This window comes from Vidua macroura, chromosome 2 (genome assembly GCF_024509145.1).
Source record: "Vidua macroura isolate BioBank_ID:100142 chromosome 2, ASM2450914v1, whole genome shotgun sequence".
Lineage (NCBI taxonomy): Eukaryota > Metazoa > Chordata > Aves > Passeriformes > Viduidae > Vidua > Vidua macroura.
The window spans coordinates 8,665,999-8,693,021 of NC_071572.1; the positions used below are offsets into that span (position 1 = coordinate 8,665,999).

General features: G+C 39.8%; 1 protein-coding gene across 1 annotated transcript in view; it reads right to left on the reverse strand.

The window, feature by feature from the left end:
- Positions 1–6,347: 6,347 nt before the first annotated feature.
- SYTL5 (synaptotagmin like 5) overlaps positions 6,348–27,023 on the reverse strand; it is a 50,581-nt gene continuing 29,905 nt past the window's right edge. The window contains exons 9-17 of the mRNA XM_054001920.1: positions 23,958–24,050; positions 19,372–19,437; positions 18,154–18,332; positions 17,173–17,275; positions 14,879–15,040; positions 11,667–11,775; positions 10,401–10,536; positions 9,336–9,544; positions 6,348–8,737 (exon numbers count right to left, since the gene is read on the reverse strand). Coding sequence (XP_053857895.1) covers positions 8,595–8,737; positions 9,336–9,544; positions 10,401–10,536; positions 11,667–11,775; positions 14,879–15,040; positions 17,173–17,275; positions 18,154–18,332; positions 19,372–19,437; positions 23,958–24,050 — 1,200 coding nt within the window. The 3' untranslated portion in view covers positions 6,348–8,594. The remainder of the gene's footprint in view (positions 8,738–9,335; positions 9,545–10,400; positions 10,537–11,666; positions 11,776–14,878; positions 15,041–17,172; positions 17,276–18,153; positions 18,333–19,371; positions 19,438–23,957; positions 24,051–27,023) is intronic.

The following is a 27,023-nucleotide window of genomic DNA, read 5'->3' on the forward strand; positions in this document are numbered from 1 at the left end:
TGATTGAAAAGGCCTTAAGCTGAAGGAGGACAGGTTTAGATTAGATGGAAGAAGAAATTCTGAGGGTGATGAGGGCCAGGAATCTGGAGGTTTTCAGGGCCAGGTTGGATGGGGCTCTCTGGAGCATGTCTTGTGGAACATGCCCACAGCAGGGAGATTGGAACAAGATCTCTTAGGTCCCTTCCAACCCAAACCACTCCGTGATTCTGTGCCTGTGCCACAGAGGCAGCCCAAGGACACATCCACACACAGACTGCTGTGGCCCCAGTTCTGGCTCAGGTTCTTTTGCATGCACGTGCTTAGAGCATGAATCACAAGTGGACGGGTTTAGGGGGGTTTGTTCCCTCACTTTCCTCACTGAAAAAGGAGAGCAAATGATTTCCAATGATTTAAAAAATACAAAAATAAAGATCTCAGATGGGTCTGATTTTTCTCCTGTATTGCTGCAATTGCAATCTGCTGCTGCTCCAGTTTGATTTAGGTACAGAGTCACTGCATCCAGTCATCTTTCACGACTGGGTGAACAGGAGCAAAGCTTTACAATTGCTACAATCAGGGAAGTGATTGCAATCACTAGGCTGTTACAGGAAATTGAATTAAGTGGAGGAGAGTGCATGAGTGATTGGATTACTAGTTATATTCTGCACAGAACATCTGTTAAAATCCTGTGATTAAGAAAAGCTGCTCTTGATTAGTAATACAAGGTTTCTGACATTTTCTGTTGTATGTTTTTGTGGGGAACAGTGAAAAATACCATGTACCATCTCTGTTTCGGAGTCAAATTAGTCTGCATGTATGGTATGCAGGGATTTGGTAAAATTGCCTTTGGGAGTGTTTGAACAAGGGATTTACTAGAACTAGTTCTGGCTTTAGCCCAGCAATTATATATGCAAATATATTTCAGTAACTCATCCTGTACACTTCTGGTCCCAGAAAAATAACACTGCATAAGCAAGGTTCTACAAGGTTCTATAAGTATCTACACCAGTGCACTTTTTTTTATTAAAGGTTTCACAAAAAAATTCTGCTCCCTCAAAGTTATGCTGGCTGGAGTCTCTTTCATACTATCAACACAGCTCTTCTTAACCATAGCTCCAATCCTACCACTGCTGTCAGAATGCAAATCTGATTGAAAACATGAATATTAGACCTGCCATAAGTCTTACCCTTTCCATCCCACCTCCAGGCTGTTCATTGCAGGAGATGTGACACATCACAGCGTGTGGATACAGTCATGGGCTGGAGGTTCCTACATCAATCTGGAGGTTCTGAGCATGAACCAGAAGACTTCAATTATTTCAGATGAGAAAAGAATTACTGTTCCTGACTTGCAGCATCTTTTACAAACAAAACTATTGAGATAAATTGTGAGAGGCAGCAGTTTCTCAGCAAAAACAAATTTTGTAAATGGCCTGATTTTCCCCAGATTCTACCCAATAATCCACCTAATTAGATGAGAACAACCCCTGCTGTCACACACCTCCTCTACAGCTGCAGAAGAGAGACAAATTTGAAGTTGCACATCCCTATTCTTGAAGTCCAAAGCCCTCTGGGACAGAAAGTGTTGTGTTTTAATGAAAACACCAATGATCCTTCACAGCTCTGCATTAAACGATCACAACATGGGACTTCATTACAGCTCAGTACTTACATAAGAGCATGAGTCAGACTGCATCACGTAATTAATGAAAATGCAGAGCCTAAAGAGTAACCTGGAGTGTATTTAAATACTCTTACAATCACAACTCACTTTTTAAATTGAGGTGGGGGAATAATAGAGCTCAGGCTGTGCAATCTCAGTGCTTGATCGCTTCCAGCCACTCACCACAGTCTCTGTTCCTGCTGTACATCCCCAGGAAGTGAAAAGTGCTTCACACTGTCAGGGGGTGGCACAGCTCCTCTTGGCCATGTAGTTGCTGCCCATTTCTCCATTTGTGGCTGAAGGATATTTTTATGGCAGCTTGGTGAAGGGAAGAGTGGGAAGTGCAGGTGCTGGAAGGCAGAGAGCAGCAAGGCTGCCTCAGCTAGAGGAGCCAGTGAGGACATGGGCAGCTGAGGAGAGGACATGTGTTTTTTCTCTGGCCTCTTTCAAGCAGTGACCCAGCTGCTGCATGCCCTGTGAAACATAGAGGGAACAAATGGGAATGCCTGTGTCCATGCAGAATAGTGCATATCTAGTTACCAACATGTCTCCCATGCAGCCAGAAAGTAACCAAAACCTGAATTTCAATAATTAGGATGGCCCAAACTTCAAATTTACAAGGAGAATTTGTCATCTCTCACCTCCAAGAGAAGGGGAGGAGGAACTAATGTTCAGTTGTACAGGAGTGACAGAGGTGTCTTCCAGACCCTCAAGCAAGTCCTTGAGTACAGTCCTGAGCAAAGGTGCAGAGAGCAGAGAAATGGCAGGAGGGCTCTTCCCCTGCCTGCAGCTGCTTTCCAGTTTTTGGGTGTCTGACCTGCCCATAAAGGCCAGAGCCAGCAAGAGTGGTGTGAGGGCAGAAGACCCTGTGCTCAAACCACACTGAGACCACTGAGCCCTGCTGGGCTGGGCACAGGAACTGAGCCAGGCTTTCAGAGTGAGCAGAGGCAGCACAAGCCCAGAGCCCAGGAGTGGGGTTTGCCTCCTTTCTCGCTGGGAAGGCGCAGCAAGACACAACAGCCTAGGGCACTGGAGAACCACAAGATGTAAGAGAGCCCTCAGCTCTGAGGTAAGTTGAACTGAACACGACTCTGCTGAAAGTGTAAATTGAGGGGTCGAATGCTTGTTGATTTTTCTTATAATTAAAAAAGAAATCAGTACCAGAAATTACAGAAAAATACATTTTGAACATACCTGGATGTTCAAGTGGGCAGGACCTTGAACTAGGGAAGGGGCAGGAGATTCAGAGATGGAGGGGAAGACCTGGTGAACAGGCAGAGTTAATATACATTTAAAATAATTTTATTGCAAGGAGGAAGAGAATGCTGTATTTCCCTTTTCCTTAGAATTACATATTTAAAAGAAATCAGATTTAATGCTTATGAAATCAAATATAGCTTAATTTCTACACTTTAAGTGCTTTTAAGACAAAAAAAAAAAGGAGAGACAGAGACACCATCAATCGAGTCCCACCTCTGAAAACATGCCAGGCCCCTTGCATCACATATATGTGATGTCTGTACCTCAGTGAGATAATATGGGATACTCCTGGGAGACATAGTTTCCTGTAATTCATTTTAGGAGAGACAAAGACACAACAGCATTTCAGTATTTTAATTTAGAAGACATAACAGAAATCTTGACAAGAGCTGAAAATGGCTTACCAGCCATCTTTGTCCACAAAACAATGTACAATGCACAGTACAAAAATGTTCTCAGCAGAAAACATTGCTTTGTCTCAATTTGGGCAGAGCTTAACATACTGCAATGCCATTTACTGCTACTACTGTTCATGTCCACTAGAATAATTAAACAAATTGCTAGCAACAGATTTTAAGCAGAACAAAGGCGGTATGAGGGATATGTGACATTCTCTAATTGCTGCAACAAATGACTATGCTTGGCTTTAGGCAAACCTCAACAATTAGAACTATTCTCAAAAATATACAGAGAGCTGTCAGCAGCAGTAGCACACAGCCATGTAAATGTTATTGCCACAAAGTAGGGTTGTTGATATAAATAATGTAAATAAAAGGTCAAGATGCAGCCAGGGTGAGTTTCAAAAGCAACCTAAAAAGTCACCTAAAAAGCAAGCTGAGATTCAGTTTCCAGTGTCAATATACACAGTATAATTAACACTGTATAATCACTTATTAAACAGCATTTGAAAACATGAAATCAGGGAGGAAATTCATGGGCACAGTGGTAAAGGTTCTGTTAGGATGCTTCTCAGCAGCTCCTGCTGAGCCATGGTAAAGGGCATCACTGCAAATAATAGTCTGCATCCTGTTCTGGAATTCACCATAATTTCTCTAGGGTTCTCAAAGGTTAACATTTCTGGGGGTAGAAAAAAATACTAACTAATTAGTTGAAAAAAAAGTTTATAAAGTGCATGGGTCAGCTCTCAGATGATACTTGTTTATGTCATGGTGGAAAAGTGCTGAAAAAACTGTATATTAGCAAAGGAAAATTTCAGTCTTAACTTCATATAGAAGAAAATAAGTGGGGCTCTCCCATCACTTCTGCATGCTGCCCCCTCCCAGATTCTGGGGATCAGTGTCCAGGGAGAGCCTTCTGGTCATGGCTGCTGAACCAAAGGGAAGAGAGACCCTTCCAAAGGTTCAGGTACAACTCTTATTATCTTGTGTGAGCCCACAAACCAGACAGCTGTGGAAACAGGACTCTGATCTCTTCTCCAAAGGTGTCAGAGATCCAAGCAGCTTTTCTCTTCATTGATGCTATAAAACAAACTGCAAACTTTACACTCCTGAAGTTGGGCAATGTGCAGAGCCATCAAGAAGTCAAAATTACATCAGACTAAAATGTAACCCTGCTGTTACTTCTCCTTATCAATTAGGACCAGTGGATGCTCAAAGGCTGCTCTGCTGTTATAGTTGAGTTGACATTTTGCAGAATACAACTTAGAATAATTGCATTTAGCAGGGCTTAACCAATCAGGAAAAGAAAAATCAAAAATTAACATATAAAAATGCTTCATTCATGCTGCCTCAGCATAATCTGCATTGGAGAGGCACAGGAGAAAAAGCTTCCAGTCTAATGTACCATGATCAAAACATGCTCACCCTCCCAATGCTTTCTCTCTGAAACCATTACAGCTGAAAAGAAAGGTGAAAATGTGGTATCTGAAAGGTATCCAAGGAGGGCAGTAGCACTTGGATTAGCACAGGAAGATGGCAACAGCAGCTCCCAGACTTTGCAGCTTTCCTCTCATCTCAAGTGTAACATGGTGGAGGTAGAGGAGATAGGAATAATTGCATCCTGGTTTTAGTATCTCAGCATGTAAGCAGGTTTAGAAGCCTGAAGTCCCCATTCAGCTGATAGAGAAAATCACCAGAGAGCAGGGCTGGAAACCAAAATCTGCTGGCAGGGCTTGGAAAGCCCTCAGCATCAGCTCTTTTTGATAGTTATTGGCGCTGTCTATAGATGTGTTTACTGGCCCAACTTGACCTTTTACAGCAAATGTTGCACTTTTATTCTTCTTTAATCGGTTGAACCCTCAAAATTTAATCACAAACCCTGCTAGAAAAATATGTAGCAGAGTAAAATGTGTTTTGTAACACGTTTTCTGCACCCACCATAGAGCAGATTTCTTCTTCACTGATGCAGCTTCAGTTGTCCAGGTCTGTGTAGAAAAAGACTTCAGAAACATCATCTCTGCTCTGTCTGTTTACTCAGGGCAGGAGTTTATGAATCAGTGTGAAAATTGTGCCCATTTCCTCCTAAAAATTAGCTTTGAATAAACCATTCATGCACCTTCAATATTATCAATACAGATAGAAAAGGAAGGCTTTGGTCTAATTCCTGGCTTTCTGTCTTTTTTGTTCAGCCTGGTAACACACAGTGCATGATGACGCACAATTATGGGCAATTAATTCAAATATCCGGGAAACAAGAAATCACATCTGCAGTTAATCATCTTGTGCTTTTTCCAAACCATAAACCATCTTTACAGAAGACGAGAACAAAGAGATGAGAGACATAATTAAATGTGACATTTTCCATAAATCAGATGATTCCTACAAATGGGCTGATAACATCAGAGAGCAGCAAAACTTTCCAAATTGCTCTGGTGTTTATCTGATGCTCATGGTCTCTCCGAGGCTCTGGTGAGTGTGACACCATGCTGCAGAACTGTCCCTGCTATACCCAGCAGGTCACTTCGCTCTTCTACCCCAACCCCCACCAATGGCAATCCCCACCACCTTGGCCAGAATTCCTTCCCAGGTGAAACTGTTCCCTCCATAGGCTGAACTGCAGCCTGTTCATAGCCCAGCCTGGAATTTCAGGTGTGGGCCCAGAGTGACATTTTGGCCCTTTGGAAGGAAAAGGCAGAGCTTAAAGCCCATGTATGTGCTGGGTGACACTTCCCAGATGCAACCATTCATCACAAAATCTGCTTTATGTCCAAAATGGGCAGAAGTTGGAGCAGTAAAATATATTTTTTTTTTGTTTCAAAGCAAGATGTGATTTAGCTAAAATGTTCATGCTTAGGAGATTACGAAGTACCATTCAAAAATTGGGCAAATGCTTGTGCTCCATGCAAAAGTAAATTAAATTTAAAATTCTTTTAAGTTTTTTCAGTTTGGCAAATGAAAAAATGCTCATTTCAAGGTCCAACTTGGAGGAATTTTTTTGTTGTTATTTTTGCCATTTTCACCATCAAAATTAATCAAAGCAAACCATTCAACAGTCCAATATTCCTCTACAACTCAAGCTGGAATTTTATCTTGAAGAACCATTTTCTTTACATTCAACAAGTTTATCCATTTGAAACAACTTCTAGCAAAAGAAAAAAAAAAAAACAAGTTTGTGCCTACATGTCAATGTAATATTATTATTTCCAAAATAAATTCAGATTTGTAGTACAAACAACCAAGACAACTCAAAACAATTCTGTTAAAAAGAGAGGTAGTTTAGGTGTCAAAAGTTAGGTTTGGTCACTTTAGAAGATACTGATAAAAAATAATCTGATATTAAAGACGGACTATGGTGATAAGAATAAGGTCATAAAATGTTGTGTGCTTGATATTTGTGCTCTAATTTATCAGCTCACAGCATCTGCAGCACAGAATTGTAGAATGACAGAATCATTTAGGTTGGAAAAATTAAAAGCTAAAACCAGACTAGACTTCCCTCACTGCCCAATTTGAGCTGAACTTCAGAAGAAAATGAAGAAAAGATAAAGAAGGAAAATGAAGTCAGTTTTCTTGAGTAACCACTGACATTTGGTTCCCAATCTGAGATTCTGTAGGAGAATTATCATTTTCAAAGATGACTTGGTAATTGCTGAAAATGGTGAGTCTCCAACTGGGCAAGCAGTACCTCCAGTGACTTTTAAAAGTCATATCAGAATTTTGAAATAACTTATGCATAATGAAACAAAAAATTTTATTAAAACTGCTGTTTTCAACATGAATAAATACTTTTTTTTTATTCAATAATATTATGATTTTAAAAGATTGGCTGTAAACTTCCCTGCAGTTTTCAGCCACTCCAGCAAAAAACAGCATAAAATATCTTAAAAAGAGAAGAATTAATGTTACATTTTAAAGTTTTGAATTCAGCTCTAAATACTTGTACTTAATTGTACACTATGACAACTACAGATGTCAAAATCTCCAGCTGTATTTGCTTAGCTATCAGATTATATTCTGTTGTTCAATATAGATTTCTTGCAATAAACTTTGGGGGGAAAAAATGTAGGAATAGCTATAAAGTAATTTACCAGTGCAAATATAAAGTTGTGTTCTAATTGTGGAAAGTTCAGAAGAAATGCTGTTCACTCAGTTTCCTGATCTTCCTTTGTCTTACACTTTGATGAATCACAAAATTACTGTTGAACAATTGTCATGGTTAATAAGATTAATGACCGTATTGGCCAAGACCTGCTCACCATTAAATCCACTGGGGGATATTCAGGACAAAAAATGTCCTACTTGAACTATAAATAATGTGCATGGGCCTGAATGGGACCCCAGCCCATTCAGAGGAGATTTTACAGTTATGCAAATCATTTTGGCATGTGCTTTAATCCCATTCTGTTCTATACAATCTGTTGAATCAAGTTTTAGCTGTCCAAACCTGGCATGTGTCTCATCTCAGCAACACAGATGGGGACTAGCATGTGGACATATTCCCTCTGTTCAATGACATCAGAAGGTCTTGGCTAGAGCTGTCAACTGCATGACAAACACAGTAGCATCACGTAGTTCTGGAAACTCTTTGAGGATTTGTTATGATTTATTTTCATTGGAGGCTCTTTGATTTACATTGGACCAAGTCTGCCTTTTCTACACGTGCATTAAAATACCCAGAGGATGCCAGGACACCAGCCCTGCCCACCAGCTCACTGCTGCCTGTTTCTAGGGCAATGCAACACTCTGCATTGGCCCTGCTTGGGTGGGCTTTGGTCCCAAGCCTTCTGCACATCCCAACAAGCAAACATGATGAAGGAACACTGTTGTCCTTCATAACATTATGGCTTCTTAACTTAGAAACACCAAAGCACAGACTGACTCTGAATCTGCCTATTGTGTGCCACTGCTGCCTTCTGGGCCATCCCTGAGCCAGAAGGAGATTCATAAACCTGGCATTACTCACTAAATGACCAGCGAGAGAATCTGCTCACTCTGAGCAGCCCTCAGGCAGAGTGCTCATCAGCTGCACACCAGCCACCAGAGGGGACAGAGAAAGCCAGTCTGATCTCTGTGCAAGCTCCAGTTCTCACTGGCTTCAGGAGAAACAATTCACACAAGAAGCCTGGGTAAAGAATGTGTGCATGAAAGTGCAGAATGCATTAAAATCTCACTCAGAGCCTTAATATCCAAGGCAAAGGGTACAACCCTTCTCATGTTCACATGGGCAAAGTGACAAGAGCCTGGACACCCCTGAAGCCAGGAGTACCTGTGGCACCCCCAGGAGTTAAAGTCTTTCAGAGTCTGCGTTTCCCCATGCTGGATCTCAGCATTAACACCCCTTCCACTGCAGCTCCTGGACTGTCAATCATCTTCTGCCAGAGGTGCTGCTCTTCCCCTTGAGAGTCCATCCAGTCAACCTCCTTGCCATTGCTTACACCTGACAATGGTAAAAACAAGGGAATTTGCCTTTTAGGAAGCAGTTGGATACCATCACTCCTCATTTACAACAGTGTACACGAGAAATGACAAGCACTTTACACTTCCACCTGTACAGGGAGTTGTACTGAAAACAGGCAGCTCCTGGAGAGCACCAGTTTGTTATTGAACACCCTCAGGCACACGGGCAGAGGCTCAAAAACCTCCCCACACTGCACCACAAACAACTTTTTCCCAGCACAGGAGGAATGGATTCACACCTCTTCCAGCTCACACCATGGTCGGCAGAAAGGCTGCTGCTGCACAGTAGTAGTTGACTCCTTCTCACTGGGATGCTAAGGAATGCTTCCCAAGGTATTCACAGTTCTTCTAGATTGTACAGAAATACAAATGGGCGCATAATTTTTGTGTCTCATTCAGTGGAGGAAAGAACTAAATCATCTACAGATTATCTACATGCTTTTCTCCATTTTCAAATTCCACAGATTCCCGTGTATTTTCAAAACACTCAGTAGCATTTCTGTTCTTCATGAATCACATGGAGTAAGGAAAGAGGAGAGCAGAGTAAGAAAAACAACCTGAGTCAGATGGGACCTTACCATTTCCAGTGCTCAAGCGGACACCTCCCAAAAAAATATTACTGGAAAGCGACTCCTTGTCCCACACAGTCAGTTCCAGGCAGACATTCCGTATGTCCCCTGAATTCAAGCCACCGAAGGCAAAGGTGTGATTCCACTGGGGGTTCACGCTCCTTTTTACTATGGGAGTCTTGTGTTTTGTAGCTTTGCTGTCGTCTGGGAGCAGGTATCTGGGAGATAATGGAAAATGAATATGGAAATGGATTTTCACGTAGTATTCAAAATATATAACAATGATGTAGAGGCTCAAATGGGATCAGGATCCAGTCTCCCCACTGGTATTATGTTAAGCATCTACCTCAAGTGCTTATTTTGCATTTGTGCTCCATTTGTTCTCATACCTACAGTGTCAGTTACCACAAGCAGAAATTGGAATTCAGTCTCCTTGCCCCCAAGTCTCAACCATAACCTTTTTGTTTCAGTGAGGCTAAATACAGACAGAGTCATAAAAAGATTGGCTAGAAGGGATCTCTCTGGAGTCTTGTCCAGTGTCTAGCTCAAAGTGCAACAAGAGATTGTCCAGAAAGAAATGAAAATTACTTCAGCAGAAGTAGAAGATCACAGCAGAAGATCAAGATAAAATCTAAGTTCCACCAGGGAATTAAAGACAGGATGTTTCTGTGGACCTTGTTTAGTAACAACACTCAACCCATTACTGTGAATTAGAACATATCTAGAAATCAGCAAGCCTGAAAACTAGCATTCAGAGCAAAATATGGCAAAGAAAAATGTTTTAAGGTATCTATTACTTCCTAAATGTAACATTTATAATGCATATCCTACATTTATGAGGAATCCATTATAATGAGAGATGCAGGATTTGGTTAATTTTTTTCAAACACAAGCATTCTGCGCAGTTTGGATTTTGACTGTCCAACACAAAATACTACATGTCTAAAAAACACACATATGTTGTCGTACTATGTAAAATTTTTGTGTACCCACATGCTTACAGGCATGTGACACAAATCTTAAATTAGATCCAGTGCAGTCATTAAAAAAAGGAGAGGAAAAAACCCCACAAACCCTTTAACAAAAGTATCAGATGTGCCTCCTGATTTCACTGCTGTTAAATTCTTTGCTTCTTTGATGAGGACTTCTAATATGCCTCCAGTTGGCAGATGAGAATCTCCTTTCTTTCCTTTTTTGAAGCCTCTCTTTCCTAAGCATAGAACAAAGTTGCAAAATTACAATCAGAAATTACGCATACACTGTAAGACTGATTTTAAAATGTATATTGTCTTGGCTAGATTTTTAAAAGTAATCATCAGGAGTGATGTTAAATGTACTAATTTTAAAAAATGCAGACTGTATCTGGACTGAGCTGATAACATGGAGCTTTTAAGAGAGCAAACCTTGAGGAAACCTTACTACTAGTAAGAGGGAATATCATCTGTCTGAAAAAAAAAAAAAGAAGAAAGGAGAATAAAGAAATCTAATCCATCAAATGCAAATGCTAACAAGCAATACTGTCACTGAGACAGTGATATACCTGCATCTGGTATATCCATGTGCACTCAGGTGCTACCCAGTGATTGCTCTCCCTTCAAAGGATTGCTGTTCCTCATGCTAATACAATGCAAAGAGATAGCAACTCTTCTCCCTTGTTCATTGCTGATGAAAATAATGGCTCACCCTAAAGAACTCAAATAAGATTTTACAGGACTAAATTGCAGCAGTAATACAGTAAAGTGAGCAGAGGAAAAGCAGTGTGAAAAATGGGAGAAAATGAGGAGGCAGATTAAGGTGAATTAAGCATGAAGAATTAAGTGAAGTTTCTTCCTTGATCAGCTAAACACTGTATATAGCTAGCTGAAAAAAGAACTCTCAGGCTACAATGCAGACAATTTATTTCTCTGTGGCTGCCCTTGATCATGTTACCTAATGTCTGGCTTTTTTTTTTTTTAATTAAGTCAGAGCCATGCATCAAACATTGACTGCATATTCCTCTTCCTTTCTCTTTCCTTAAGTTCAGTGTAAGAGTAAAGGATGAAGCAAAAGAAACATACACATGTTTCATAATTTCCACACATAACTATTGAAGCCAGGTTGGATAAGGCCTCGAGCAACCTGGTCTAGTGGAAGGTGTCCCTGCTCGTGGCAGGGGGCTTGGGACTAGATGGTCTTTCAGGTCCATTCTAAGCCCTTAACATTCTGTGATTCTACAAATGAGCATATTAAAGTACCATTTCAATCTTCACCAGTACCATTACTTCACCCTACGTGAGGATTTTTAATACATCATCATCATCACATGACTTTTAAGATACTCCTTATTAACGTTTGTTTTACCTTGAAACTGCCCCAGAGGAAGCATTAGGTTTCTGTCTGGGGGAATATAACGTAAAACTACTGTCAGTTCTCCTTTGTATTGAAGCCCAAAATCTGTCACAGCCTCCACCTGAAGAGAAAACAAACAAACCAACCAGAAATCCAGCCAAGATTAATCATTCACCACCTTCTTTTGATTATAATTCTGTTGAAATATAGCAATACATCCATAGAGTGTTTTAAACACTTCTTAAATGCCTCAAGATGTACCAGCCCACTTTCAGATAATAAGGCATTCCAAATTGGAGGCAATCACATTTTAGAAAACTTTCTGAGCTAGGGAATGCAAGCTCTCAGAAAAATAAACCCATCTGGCATTAGACACTGTTCAGTGAACACACAGAGTTATGTAACATGAGTAAGTAAAAAAAACCAACAGCAAAAAAAACCCTCAAACTTATTTCTGAGTATATAAACTATAACTGATTTAAGCTGATAGACAGCCCTTATTTGCACTAGTCAGGATTTAAAATGTAATTAGTTTCATGTATTTTAGAGAAGCCACTCACGAGTCACTCTTTGACTAGATGTGTAGGGAACAAAGGTGAGGGAGAGCAGAGTGCAGCTTTGAAACAGAAAAACTTCTCAAAAACTGTTATTCCCTGTGTCCTCTTTCTTTTCTACACAGCTACTATTCCTTCATTTCTACATTTTTTTTAAAATTTTTAAATCTTACCCAGAAGAACACAATCAGTTCTCTTCAGTGCATCCTTCTTAAAATAATATCAGGCCTTCACTGGTACTGAACTTCCACTGATGTTGAAAGAAGTTGTAAACTACATTTTAAAAACAGTGGATGCAACACAGAGAGCTCTAACTTCACTGGTGGAGCTGGAACTACTCAGATGCTCTCAGCAGCCTGGTCCAGTGAGAGCTGTCCCTGCCCATGGCAGGAGATTGCAATGGGATGATCTTTAAGGCCCCTTCAAACCCAAACCATTCTGTGATATGATTTCTGTACATGCTTCAGTGCTTAGGTTTGGGTACAAATGAACAAATCTTCCTGATTTCTTCAGAGGGATGAAGGACGTGGATAAAGGGAGAGGATCCTCCAACACTGCTGGAGGCACACGAGGCACCGCAGAAGCCTTTAAAGGACTGTTTATGGAGGAATGTCTGACCTGTGAATGGATTTCTGTGAGATGTATTCAGCTTGTTTCCTGACACCCACGAAGGTCAAAATTCTATTGCCAAGAGAAAACAAGAAAAAAAAACTCTACCAGGAATTCCTAAGGCATGTGCAGAGAGCCAGCATTGCCCCCACCTCACAGACTGCAGGCTGAGGCACTGACCACCTTCACTGGGCTAAGTCTGCACCCAAGCATGGGACAGAGAACAAAGCAATTTTAGTACAGCAACAGGGCCCTTTTGTGTCTTTGAAGCATTTTTAGAGCAGCACAGGCACTGCTGCACTGACTGAGAAAAACAGTCTTGTCTGACACCAGCGTCCAATGCCAGCTGCTACAACAAAGGACTAAAGAAAACCTGTAGGAAATGGCTGTGGAATAATTTACACATCTACATTTTGCCAGTCAGGCAGCTCACTTATGGCCTAAATTAAGCAAGTTTAGGATAACTTTCCCATAAAGGCATCAAAGGTTATTTTTTAATTTAGTTCTACTGGTGGACAATCAATGGTGTAAGTCCTAATGTCAGAAAAAAATTATCAGCCTCTCCCTCAAACCCGCATGACTCTATACTCTGTCCTCTCTTTAGCCACAGAACTATTTTCTCTACTTTTTCTGACTTAATCACACTCTCTGGAAAACAGATCTCTCAATGCTCATAGAAGAAACACATCTTCAAGTCTCCAACATTTTCACTGAAGCAGCTAAATGAATCATGATAAAACAAACAAAGCACTGTAATAAATCCCAGAAAATGTTTGATTGCCATTCCTCCATTCCTGTCTCTCTATCAGGAGTCCATACAGGAGAAGAGTGTGTATTTTGTATGGATATTAACTAGTGCTTCTTTTTTGTTAATTCCAAAAGTACTAATTGATTTTTTTAAATTTTATTTTAAAAATCATCCTTGCTGATCAAAAACTTTAGCAGTGTTCTAAGTTTAGAAACATTACTGGTAACAGCTCAGGAGGCAGACAAGACCAATTCTGTGTTTGCTTTCTTTGACAGTAAAAGAAGTAATTTAAAAATATTTTTAATGGGTTTGGAAATAATCAGATACCACCTTCCAGCTGGACTGGCTGAAATGCTTAGTGCCTCATTATTTATTTTCCTAGGCAGCAGAGCTTCATGACTCTTTTAGTTATTTTCCCATTAGGATTAAAAGAAATTACCTAGAAATTAATTACAGAGCAAACAGATCCATCTCCCACCTGATAGAAGGGCAAAAAATAAACACTCTCTCCTGAAACCCAAAAGATAATATGATTTCCTTAAACTTAATGAACATAGAAAAACCAAATCATCCAGTCAACCCTGAAAATATTAGCTGCACACCTTATATTTTTTTGCAATTAGAAAGATGCACTTTCTTAAATGTCAATCTAAACCCCTGGAATTCCTGGGGATTATGGCTGCTGCAGGAGCAAGCAAGAGAGAAGCCTTTAATCCTCTAGTTTACAACAGCTCTTTGAATCTCTTCCAAAAATGAGCCCCTTTGCCAAAGCAGGGGAGCCCTGGGCACAGAAGTCCCCGTGCCCTTTTCTGAGTGCAGGGCGTGCTCTGCTCACAGACCAATCTGCTGGTTTATCTTGTGCCTCTGCAGTTAAGGTGAATGAGAAGTTGTTTTGTCACATCTGAAAGGTATAAATCACTTTGAACTGAAAAAAATAAAGCTTGTTTCTTGAATAACCTCTTAAGGGTTGGGTAAAGGGAATGGTAGGGAAGTTCTTTGTTTTATGTGTTATTTTAAAAGATTAATGTACTTACTAAGTCATTTTTTAATTGGAGTTTGTTACAGGATGAACTTACAGTTCATTTAAAAGCTTTTTTTTTGTTATTGTTTTTAAATAGCCAATCATATGTGAAAATTTCATGAAGACTCTAAAACCAGTAAGCTTTTACTGAATTAAGACTAAGTGGGTTTTTTTTTTGTCGTATTAGACACTTATAAAGTCCTGCTTTATAAAAAAAGTTCCAAAGGGAAAAAATAACTAACTCTTGCTAAATTTGCTTCACATCACTTTCACCAGTCCTGGAAACCCTTACCTTGGGCTGGAGCACAAACCACTCATCACCCTGATTTTCAAAGTTCCAGGAATCGAATGGAATTTCCACTTCCCCAAGGAAGCTGTTGCGTCCAAATCTGTCATAGTGCCAGACAGAAACCTGCAGTGTCCTGGTTTCCAGCTGTGAGTGACTGATGACATACTACCAATAGAAAAAGAGAAAAAGAAACTCTCAGAATAAGCAGAAATAATATTTTCCACAGAGCCTTTTATGGCTCTAGCTCAGTCGCACCAAGCCCAGAGCAGTTAACAAATGGAGCATGAAAGAGATTTGTGTTCCTTGCAAGCAAGATTGATCTAGCCAGAAAGCTCATAATTTTAATATGAAATCTTTCTTTGCTGTATACATCCAGTGATAATTTATCTATACATAAATTCTATCACTATTATGGCTTTTTTTTTTTTGCATTATTTACTGAGTATTTATGACTATAAAGTAAATTATGATGCTTAAAAATATGATCCTACAAGTTAATTCCCTCCAAGTTTATGTAAAAGAAGCAGATCAACATCTAGGTTGATAAAAAGAAGCCCCACTGGTTCTTTCATCCCTAAAGAGAATCTGCTTAACACTGCTTTCCAGAAAGCAACCTCTCATTTCCAATTTTTTCTTTGTAGCTTACAAAAAATTGTTCTGCGAACACATACAGCAGCATCTGCAAGGCATGCACTGAGCCTATCAGTAACCCTTGTTGGGTTTGGAAGCTATTAAAAAACTCTTGTCTAGCTATTAATATACCAAAGCTATTAAAAAACTAGCATTGTAGTCTAGCAAATACACAGAAAATTATAAACATCTGGAATTCTGGCTCTGCACGCTCTACTTTTAGCAAAAGCCCATTATTTCCCCAACACTCACTCTTCTAGTATTAGCTAAAGAAACCCAGATGTCCTATTTTTGCATCAGGAGCAATATCTGGACATGAACAAACACTCTTCAAAAACTGAACATCTCAAGTCAGTTGGCTAATTATGTACAGATTTCTCTACAATGCCTAACCCTAGATGCCAACTGTCCCACTGTGAGAAACCTCATGTTCTGCAACAATGGAGTAAAAGTCAAAGGGGGAAGATACAAGACAGATTTAATTCTTTTTATTTTCTTTTTTTTAATGGGATTTTCAGTTGGGATGAGCAATACTTCCTTACCTACGCACATTTCAGGTAACCTCCTTTTGTTACAATCAGTATTTTTGAGAAAATTCTATGTCCTAGAAGCAATTATGTTTAGTGCTATATTACTTGATAAATAAAGCCTATTTTTTCCCAGTTCAGGCAAGCCTTAATTTTACTCTATACCATTTAAAAATGAGGCTATAAAAAGTCTCTCCCTTGGCAAGCAGACCGAGTGTGTGCGCCTGCAAAATGGTTTTGTAGCCAGGCTAAGCCAAGTCCACCAGCCAGGGAACATCTATTTGCTGCTATTATAAGAAACTTATTTAAAATGTAGCTGAAATTAAAAAAAAAAAAAAAAAAACCAAAAAAAATCAGGAGAAACTAAAAGGAGTTTCTGGTTTCATGGTAGCCTGCTGGGTAACTCCTTTCAGTTTGTAGAAAAGGGAATCATCAGGAGCCTTGAGGTCAAGATGCCAGAGAGGCAGTGAAGGGGCAGCAACCCCCCATTCCCACCTGCACCACAGAGGCAAGGAGGTGAATAAGCAGCCTGTGAGGGGCTCAGAAGAGTTCAGCCTCCCTGGTGGGGGTGGGTAAAGGGCAAGGAAAGAGAGAGCTGTGGGCACTGTGTCCTCAAACACATCCAGCCCATTGCAACAAAAAATGAACTTCACCACAGGTTTTTAAGAAGACAAATAGTGAAGCAGATGCTAACATTTTCTCATCAAAGTTAGTTCTGCTTTAGAAATAAGTTAAACCTCCCAGAAGAATTCAGATCTAACTGCAAAATTTTATTTTTTCTTCTAAATCAGTTAGACAGGAAGTTCTAATCTAGCTTTGTTTCAGCATCAGGCATATAAAATCTTTAAGGTGCTTTTAACAACTCTAAGCTCAGACTAGATGGGAAAATCAACAGTTTTGAAAGAGATCTATGGAAACTAATGGAATTTTTAACCGTAAAGGAGAGAACCAAACAAAACCACTTCCCTAATGCTGAAAGCCACAATTTGCAACTCATAGGTTTGCTAGATGCTTTTGCTTAAACACCTTCCCTTTTGAGGCATTTCTCCCAAGTTCTAATCCCTGTACTGGAACACATATGGAAAATACCTGTGAGCACAAGTGAAACATTCATCAGAGCCTGAGAGAGACTCTTCTCACCTTCAGTATCTCATTAAATTCTGGGTTGGTGCTGTTACTTTTAATTTTGGTCTTGCGCTTACTTTGGCGGGACTTATCAGGCAGAAGGTAGGCTTTGACATATCTGCAGAGCAAGGAGCAAAGGGTTAGCAGGGAAAATAAAATGACCAGTGTGGGCAAAGGCCTGACATTGCTGCATCAGCAACACATATGAGGAAATTAATTTTTGCAGTATAAAGAGTGTAAACACATAACAGAGAATATGGAAAACATGGAGATGTATGGCCCTTACCTACAAACATAGTGGTGTAAGTCAGATAAGATCAGAATAACAAAAGGCAGAGCTAAATTAATTTGTTTATTCTCTGAAATGCAACATATTTCAAATATGTTCAAATAAAACAAAAAGCTTTCCTAACAATTTCTCTTTTGTCATATATGATTACCAACTGGTCACATGACAAAATAAACATTAAAAATACAAGAGAATTAAAAACTTCATAATTTATATACCATAGATTAACCATGATTAGAGATACTGATCGTTACTTTCTGATGAGAGAGTTTACATATTATACTGAAAACTATGATGAAAAACTCAGAAAACGTGGGACTTGCAAAGTGAGAGTATGGGCCCATGAAAACAAAGTCATTTCCATTAATCCTTGCCTCCAGAACATCACTCCTCTCATATACTTCAGATTTGATTATGGAAGTAAAAGAAACTCGATGCTGCCTGTCTATTCCTTCATACTTTTTTTTCCCTTTTAGTATCAAATAGGTTGGTAATTTAAATAATCTTACTGTTTCCCCAGAAAGGGTACATGTTGCCTTAAGAAGCACACAGGAGATGCCCTTCCCACAGGGAACCCAAACCAAAATGCTGCTTGTACCAACTGGATGCTGTGAATTCCCAGGCTTGAATGCCAAGCCCTGGTTACATCCAGGGTGGGATGTGCTGGGGACACCCCAGCAGAGCTGAAGGAAATTCTCAGTGCTTACGGGTCGGTCCTTTGCTTCCTCTCGTCTGCAATGGCCAGGTTCCTGCAGCTCCTCACCAGGATGTTGAGGGCTCCTGTTTTGTAGATGTAGCTGATATTGAGGAGGATTTCCCCGCTGACCTTCACGTTGCCATAGTCACCTGTTTCACTGTAAACACTCACCATGCTGTTTATGCTCGTCTGGAGGGGAACAGAAAAAGGGCTCAGAGGCTGAAACACTTTACTCTTTCCCAAAATCTATCTGCTTTTGGTTTGTTTTGTTTTGGTTTTTTTTTTGGTTTTTTTTTTTTTTTTTTTTGTTTGTTTGTTTTTTGTTTGTTTTTTTTCATAAAGCTACAGCCTGTCAATATTGTCACACTTTTTAGGACTTGCTATGGAAACAGATATATCATAGAATAGAATTGCCATGATTTGATATGAAGGGAATAAGAACTGTAGTTAATAGTAGTTTAAATGTCTAGACAGATGTTTTTCCATGCAAGACTGAAACCTATTTATAAATGACTGAATCCAAATTACCACCTTTTAATTAATATATGGACTGAAGAGCAGACAGGCTACATGAATTTTAAGCTTATGTAAGTTCCAAACAGAAAAAAAATAATTTAAAAGTCTTCCTTTAAAAGAAGTAAAAATACTTCTCTGGCCAACTGGTCACCTCATTTTTACTGCGTCTCATAAGACAACTGCTGACAGAGCCCTTAGGAAAACTTACAGGGATGCTTCCCATAATGGAGATAGCATAAAACCATATTTATTTAAAGTGGCACCTGTCTCTCATTAACAATTCTAAAAGAAGGAGCAAAATTCAACCCCCACCCCATTTCTGCATATTTTGTAAATTAAAAAAAAATAATAATACCACCATTTTTTCTTCTACAGCATAATATATCAATACTCAATCCCTGTTCCTTCACAGTCATAAAATGCAGTGTACTGCTATGAGGATTCCCTCTTTCAAATGTTTACAATTAGGAAAGAACTGAATATTTTTAAAGAAAACTGGAGAAATATCCACACTTTCTCAAAAACATTTGAGAAATCTGGTGTGCATTTCCTTTTGAGTCATTGAACAAGATTGCTCCAAAACACATACAACCACCTAAATTCTGACACACAGGAACCTTGCAAGACACCCAGGTACATCCTTCAACAAAAAGGGAGAAAGGAGAGAGAAACCTTAAAAGTAATCTAGGGCAGAGGATTCAGGAGAACTCACAGTATCACCATCTGCTTCGGGAACATTTAAATATGTCCATTTTCTGTCAGAACCTTCTGGGGAGTTCTTTAAAGAAGGCAGTGCAAAAGATCAAGAGAAAAGAACATTAAACGGCTGCAACAAGAAAGAGTAAGTGCAGTGAGAAATCTTTATCTATACAGAAAGGTAAAGGAAGTTTGTATTGCAAAGCCAGAGTGAGAAAGAAAGAAAGAAAAAGGTGTCACCAAATCAGAGAAATGCTGTGTTCTCCAGACACTTCAAGTATTGAAGGATGCATGCCTCAAAGTAATTAGATAGAAATGAGGTCATCTCTGTATCAAAATAAACAAGTTATATTTTAGAACAGTAGCTCAGCAGGTTTGGATTCATACTGGATTACATTGGATTTGTTCTCATTCACATGTCCATGTGCATGTCACTCCTCCCTGAAGCCAGTCAAAAGCCAAGCATTCCTCTATTTGCAGCATCAGTGCCTTTGTAAGAAGGGGCAGTTTCTCTGGAGTTTGTAAGAATAGATGACAATTGCACTAAAATGTTGAAACATGTCACTCTCTGGGGAAAAAAAATGGTAATTCATTATCAGATTGCTTGCCAGATCAGGATCTCATGAACTGTGTCTTGATCTATCTCCTTCCCTGCCAGCTGCAGGGAAGAGCACAGTCCAGGGAAAGGGCCACAGAGAAGGAATTGGTTTGTGACAAAACCCAGCTCTCCAAGCACCCTGCCTAAGGCCCCTGCAGCACAGGAGGCTCGAGGGATAAACAGTTCTGTGTCAGTGTTATAAACAACAACAGACAGGAAAAAGTGTTATTTACATAAGCAATTATTACCCATGCATTTAATTTTATATCCCATGTAGGAAAAATAAACAGGAAAAAATGGTTTTGATATATTTATGCTGGCTGGCTTTATCCTTAATTAAGAAAAAAAAATAAAGAAAAATGCTTGTCCTTTTAATCATTTTTATAATTGTCTGAAATTCCATTAACTGGACTGGTTAAAATTACTGGAGAATTATCAACACATACCAATCAATGGGACACATTTCCTCCAATTTCTAACATGTCTTGAGCTAAATTCCAGCCTTTACCATTTATACATTTCCACCTCTAAAATACATAAAAATATCCTTTTACACTGTTAGGGAACTTAACCAGTCCAGTATGTGCTAAAAAATGTATAAATTATCCTGCAATGATTTGTATGCCCACTTCAGATAAAACCCCAAGGTTATACCAATACAAGGAGGTGGATGAGGTTTCCTACTCCAAACGCTTCTCTCTCTAATCTAAATACTTTTTTCCTCAATCTTTATGTAAGCAGGCAGGAAGGGATAAATGGCTGGGGTTAAAAAAAAAAAGCCATGATAGAAGGTCTGAAACAAATAGATGGCACCTGACCCTTGAACTTATGCAAACACAATTTCTGAATTGCTTGCCAACCATGAAGAAAAGTATACAAATTTAGTAAATGTTGATAAACTTCACTTTTTGCCCCCTACTCCTGGACTCTGTTCTGTAGAATTTACACTGGACATTGCATACACTAAATGTAAAATCCCAAAGAAAAATATTCATATTCATGTTTAGTAAGTAGCAAACAACATATGAAGGACACAGAGTCTCATTTTCATACCTCACTAAGAATTATATTTGTTTTGCATCATATCTTATTGCTGCAGTAAAGCAGTGGAACATTTTAGTCTCACTGATGTGGTGGGTTTTGACAGCACCACATAAATATGTGGAGGATGAAGGATGAAGAGAAAACTAAGCTCACAGTTCATGCAATAGCATTGGGAAAACACAAAATAAAAGACTGACACTGAGATACAGTTTCTCTTCAATGTTACTTTCCATTTCCATTTTTGCTCATTTGTGTTGCAGGTAGATTTCAAGCGTCTTTTATCCTTTGTGATATTTCTTTCTTTTCCCCAAATATTCATTGTAAGACTAGCCATACTTATTTCAAATTCAAGAAAGAAAAGAAACTAAAAGAAACAAAATGGAAAGAAAAAAGAAAAGGAAAAGGGAAAGGAGGAAAAGGGAGAGGGAAAGGAGGGAGAGGGAGAGGGAGAGGGAGAGGGAGAGGGAGAGGGAGAGGGAGAGGGAGAGGGAGAGGGAGAGGGGAAGGGGAAGGGGAAGGGGAAGGGGAAGGGGAAGGGGAAGGGGAAGGGGAGGGAAGGGGAGGGAAGGGGAGGGAAGGGGAGGGAAGGGAAGGGAAGGGAAGGGAAGGGAAGGGAAGGGAAGGGAAGGGAAGGGAAGGGAAGGGAAGGGAAGGGAAGGGAAGGGAAGGGAAGGGAAGGGAAGGGAAGGGAAGGGAAGGGAAGGGAAGGGAAGGGAAGGGAAGGGAAGGGAAGGGAAGGGAAGGGGAGGGGAGGGGAGGGGAGGGGAGGGGAGGGGAGGGGAGGGGAGGGGAGGGGAGGGGAGGGGAGGGGAGGGGAGGGGAGGGGAGGGGAGGGGAGGGGAGGGGAGGGGAGGGGAGGGGAGGGGAGGGGAGGAGAGGAGAGGGGAGGAGAGGAGAGGAGAGGAGAGGAGAGGAGAGGAGAGGAGAGGAGAGGAGAGGAGAGGAGAGGAGAGGAGAGGAGAGGAGAGGAGAGGAGAGGAGAGGAGAGGAGAGGAGAGGAGAGGAGAGGAGAGGAGAGGAGAGGAGAGGAGAGGAGAGGAGAGGAGAGGAGAGGAGAGGAGAGGAGAGGAGAGGAGAGGAGAGGAGAGGAGAGGAGAGGAGAGAAAACAAATCATACAGTTATGAGTCTACTGTTCATTAATAACATTATTTCAATGTGACTTAATAGTTAATAGTCATTTGATAGCACAGGATAAAAAACATACTGTGCAAGGAGGCTCAAAGGCTTAAAACAATCAAAGTGAAGGTAAAAATACGATGGGGAAATGTTAGCAACACACTTAAGGGGAATAAAGAAATGAACCTGTAAAATTGCCCTTCTCTTGCAGGGAGAAGCAGCTGGCCATTCACAACTTTGCCATTAACATTGCATGCAGTGACATTAAAAAACATGTCATGGTGAATAAGAGAAATGGGAGCATTGAGATGTGAGATTGTCTCAAACCTACAGCCCTGGAAAAGCTGCACTTTGCTTAAGAGAAAGGTCAGAGGGAAGTCTACAGCAAAGGCCAAAACCCAACACATGGACAGAATGCTGCCTGAAGCACAGAGGGAAGGATCTCTAAATGCAGCTCCTTAATTAGTGGCCTAACAGAGAAAACACTTAAGCCCCTGCAATCTCCTATCAATATTCAGAGGAAATGAAAATTATTCTGTCTATAAAATCCCTGGGACCAGCAAGCATTGGAGGCTGTGAGTTACTGCCAGCCTGGGCTAAGTGGGTGTAATTAGCCCAGTGTGCACAGGCTACAGGTGCTCAGGTCTGACCTGGTGCAAGCTGCACTCTCTGCTGTGTCTGCTTCTGTGAACTACAAAAATCAGAGGGAAAAGTAGTCTGACATGGCCAGATCTAAAACTTCAAAATGCTCTGTGATGTTAATATTCTCAGCCCTTTCTCCTCCCTGTGAGAGCCAAGCTCAAGTTCAGCCAACTCCATTTCTTTGGGTCAAGAGCTTCACTGGGGATTCCCTTGGCCTTGCTTGCACAGAGACTAATGGGGGTGCAGGTCTAGAAAAGACAGTTCTTTGGTTATTGTCATAGACCTAATTTTCTCCTCTCTTTTGTTATTCAGACTCATCTTTCTTCATCCTCTTCAGCACTCACACACTCTACATAGAGTTTGTTGCAGCTTTGTGCAGTCCAAAGCTATTACACACAAACCATAAAGAAGAGTGGCCAGAGAGGACTCTCTGAAGATATTATCAGTTGCCCACAGATCCCAAAAATGAAGTACACAGCAGATAGTAATAAACTAGACAGGCTAAAGGCTGCTTTTATTATCTATTTTCTTTCCCAGTGAATAACAGACTGCATAATGAGCAGCAGAACCTTCTTATGCCAATTTTGTTGCTACCATCAGGTGCAGCTACCCCTTCATTTTCACCAACCCAATCCCCAAGAACCTCTCCCCTGCAGTAAAGGGAAATATTTTCCAGATGTGGGTAGCAATCATGCCATGAAGAATGAGAGAAACTGAGCTGGGGGATGGACAATGATTCCATGGAAGTGAGATGTGGGCAAACACACAGACAAATGTTTGTGTCCCAAGAACCTAAAAAATCAGAGAGTAGTTTGAGAAGGAACCCCCTCCCTCACAGTCTTGCTCTCTTTGTTTCAATTTAATTAAGATCAAGTGCTCCTCTGCAAAGCTGAGCAGTCACACACTGCAAACCCCTCAGGCTTGCCTTCTCCACATGTAAACTGGATAATAACCCCAGCATATGAGGAAGTCTGCTAATAAGTATGCAAAATAGTTTTGTCTTTCCATGCCCTGCAGAGAACAGCATTTTAGCTTTGAGTAGCGTTAATAATATAATAGAAAGTCTGCCTGAATGTTAGAAGATGCTCCTCAAGTGCAGAATGAAAGATGAATGTGATAAGTGATATGAAAAAAATTCCTTTCTGGAGGAAATATGGTCTTTTGTGGAAGGACAATGCATGTTTTCTACCCAAGATCTTACTGTTGATAATCCACTTGTCATATGTTCATGCTTTCTTGGATAACAAGAGGCCACTATGTCATCAATATCTTCTTCTGTTTCATCCAGATAGCCCTAAATGACAAACAGGCGTTTTAGTTGTTATGTTCTGCACTGTATTTTGTCAACCTCTGTCACTTAATTTTGGTTCACAAGTTTTCCACTTTAGGAAGATGGTGCTGGATGCACTCAAATTCTGTTCTCTAAAGGAATTTTGTTTCTCATTTTCCACATCTTGGCACAGATACAGAGCATAGAAGAGACAGCTGTAGTTTCAGGATTCAATTGTTTAAGCACTGAAAATCTTCACACATACACTTCATGTCTTATATCAAAGCCAGTTCATAAGCATTTTAAAAAGTAATTAAATTTCTGTATTGTATTAATAATAAAAAGGTGGAAAATCAGTAATCGCAGAGCTTCATATATATGCTTGAGTTTTAATAAGCAAGACTGAAGTTTAGCACCTTTAACCTATATACAGAAAAAAAAATTCTTCATTTAAACACAGCAATGAAGTAAAATCTAAACTAAATCTTTAGATGTGATTGATGGTCCTAATGGGACTCTTAACTTTACTCAAAATAACAGGAAAAAATGCCAGTAGACAATTATAATCCAATTAGGCAGAGCTTGGAAATCTCAGTGTTTCCCTAAGCCTTATGGCAGGCATATTTTGAAAGACTTTGTTTTTAATTTTAATGGAAGTCAGATTTTCAAGTTCCTTATACCTGCTTTGCAGCTATAAAAACCTCACCTTTTAACCCACCTCATTCTCTATTGCTCAGTTGCTTTCACTCTTTGAAACTAAACAAAGAAATACTGTATTCAAATTCAGGAGTCTCAAAGACTTCTGTGCTAATCAGCAAAAACAGAGCAGGGAGAAATGCTGCTGGAGAGTTGAATTCACAATTTACATTTAAAAACTTGTAGCACATTTGCCATATTTTACCTAAAAGTGGCTTTTCTCCTTTGCTCCAGTGACTGAACTGATATGAAACCACCTAAAAGTGATTTTCTGTTACTGGTTTTCAATTGTTGCTGCACATATAATATTGAGCAGAGGGAAATCAGAACAAGCTATCACCGAAATTTACATACTGAAGAAAACAATTTTCATGTTCTTACCATGAGATTGCTCTGCTGGTCTCTTATCTTTCTAACAGTGCCCCACAGTGTTGTGGGGCACTGTTAGTACCCCACAGGAAAAAAAAAAAGGAAGTAATAGATACCTTATACTAAATGAAAGGAGAAACCCTTGGAGACCTAGGCACAACAGAGCAAACTATTTCAGAAAGACAGCTGAATCATTCAAAAGTAAAATCTCCCAAAAACCTGAAATGAAACAAACAAAAAAGCCCAACAAACCACTCCACCTGTAATTTCTATTCCCCTCATTAAGATCAGATGTCAGGTGATGTAGTCTAGTTCTAAATTTGGGACAAGAATACAATTTTCTTACTTGCCTATGGAACAGGAAGATGAAATTCTATACATGAAAAACTCTTTACACTCTTATATGCATATCAGTGAACTTGAGAATAAACAATGCTACATTTTTACTGCAAAATAATTAAAGAGGGGGGGAAAAGTAAGGCAACATTTTCAGATTTGGATGTTTCAGGTGTAGACACTCAAATTCTAACATTGCTTCACGGAGTCCTAACAACTGCTGAATTTTTGCCTGCAAGAAGAAATCTAAAACTTAAAAAGAAAGGTTAATATTTAACTTACTCTCTTAATTCATATTGCACCACAACCATTAGATTTCTCAGGAGTTGTTACAGAATTGCAACTATGTAATTGGTTGCTGTTATTAGCTTTTTAAAGTAGGAGCTAGCAGGATATTAATCTCATGGTCTCCAGTGGGGGCTATAAAGTGCACATCATCCAATTACTCCTAAAAAAAGCAGCTGAGCATGAAATGAACACTACTTGGTCAGGAATTCTACACACACCTCTCTAGAAAAGGTGCTCACATTTGAACACAACACTGGATTTAGCTGGTTCCCCATGCTCCTTGATAAATCTGTGCCACACCATGTAGGTTTTGGGACTTGTCCCTTTTCATTATCAAAAGCAATACTAAGTCAGAGAAGCAAAATATCCATTCAATTTTCCTGCTGATTTCTCTGTATGGATAATGGGTTTCCCTGACAAAGGTGGGAGAAAAGTGACTAAAAGCTTTTTCCCATGCTTTCAGCTGATAAATTCCAGAAATCTGCATATCCTATTGACATGTGACGTCTCCCATACCACTGCTGTCAGCTCCCTCACCCAGGAATGAGATTGAAGGACCTCAGCTAGAAGAAAAGGAGGTGAAACTCCAGCTTTTCTCAGGCTGCAGGAGATGTTGTTACCATCATCAGATACTTTTCCTTTTGTCTCTTACATGCAAATATCAAATAAATTCCAGCTGGTGTACAGCTTTTACCTCAAACCACTGCATCCATAATGAATATGGGACAAGACTCTGAAGGACTCCTGTGAGACAAACTACCCTAAATGAATATGGTAACACAAAAGCTGATGAATGCAATCAGTTCATTTCATAAGGCAGAGAAAGTGAGGATATGGGTAAAATCAGAGATCTGTGACTCCTGTTATGAAGGAATTTTAAAGGAGAATTAGCATCAGATCTCAGAGCAGCTAAATCAAGTTTATGCCACAAGAGAAGTCTCCTGTGCTAGCAAAGAAGCTACAGAGTTGCAGAGATGCAATCTGAAATTTCATTCAGAGTCAGCAAGAAAGAAATACAAAACAAAATCTCTGGTTAAGAAGAGAAAATTCAGAGAAGGGAGTTCTTTGAGTTTTCTCTGGATTTGTCATCTCTGGCAGCTGCCTCAGAGAAATATCTAAGTTGTAACTCAATTAGAGCAGAGAACAGACATAAAGAAATATAAAAAGTCTGCATTTTTTAATTTTGTGCTTTTCTTCTGCATTATTTTCCAGCTTCTTAAAAAAGAATGCATTATTTTTCCTTATGACAATTTAAAAATAAACCACTTATTTTTGAAGTTTTTCTTCCACCAACACCTGACACACAGG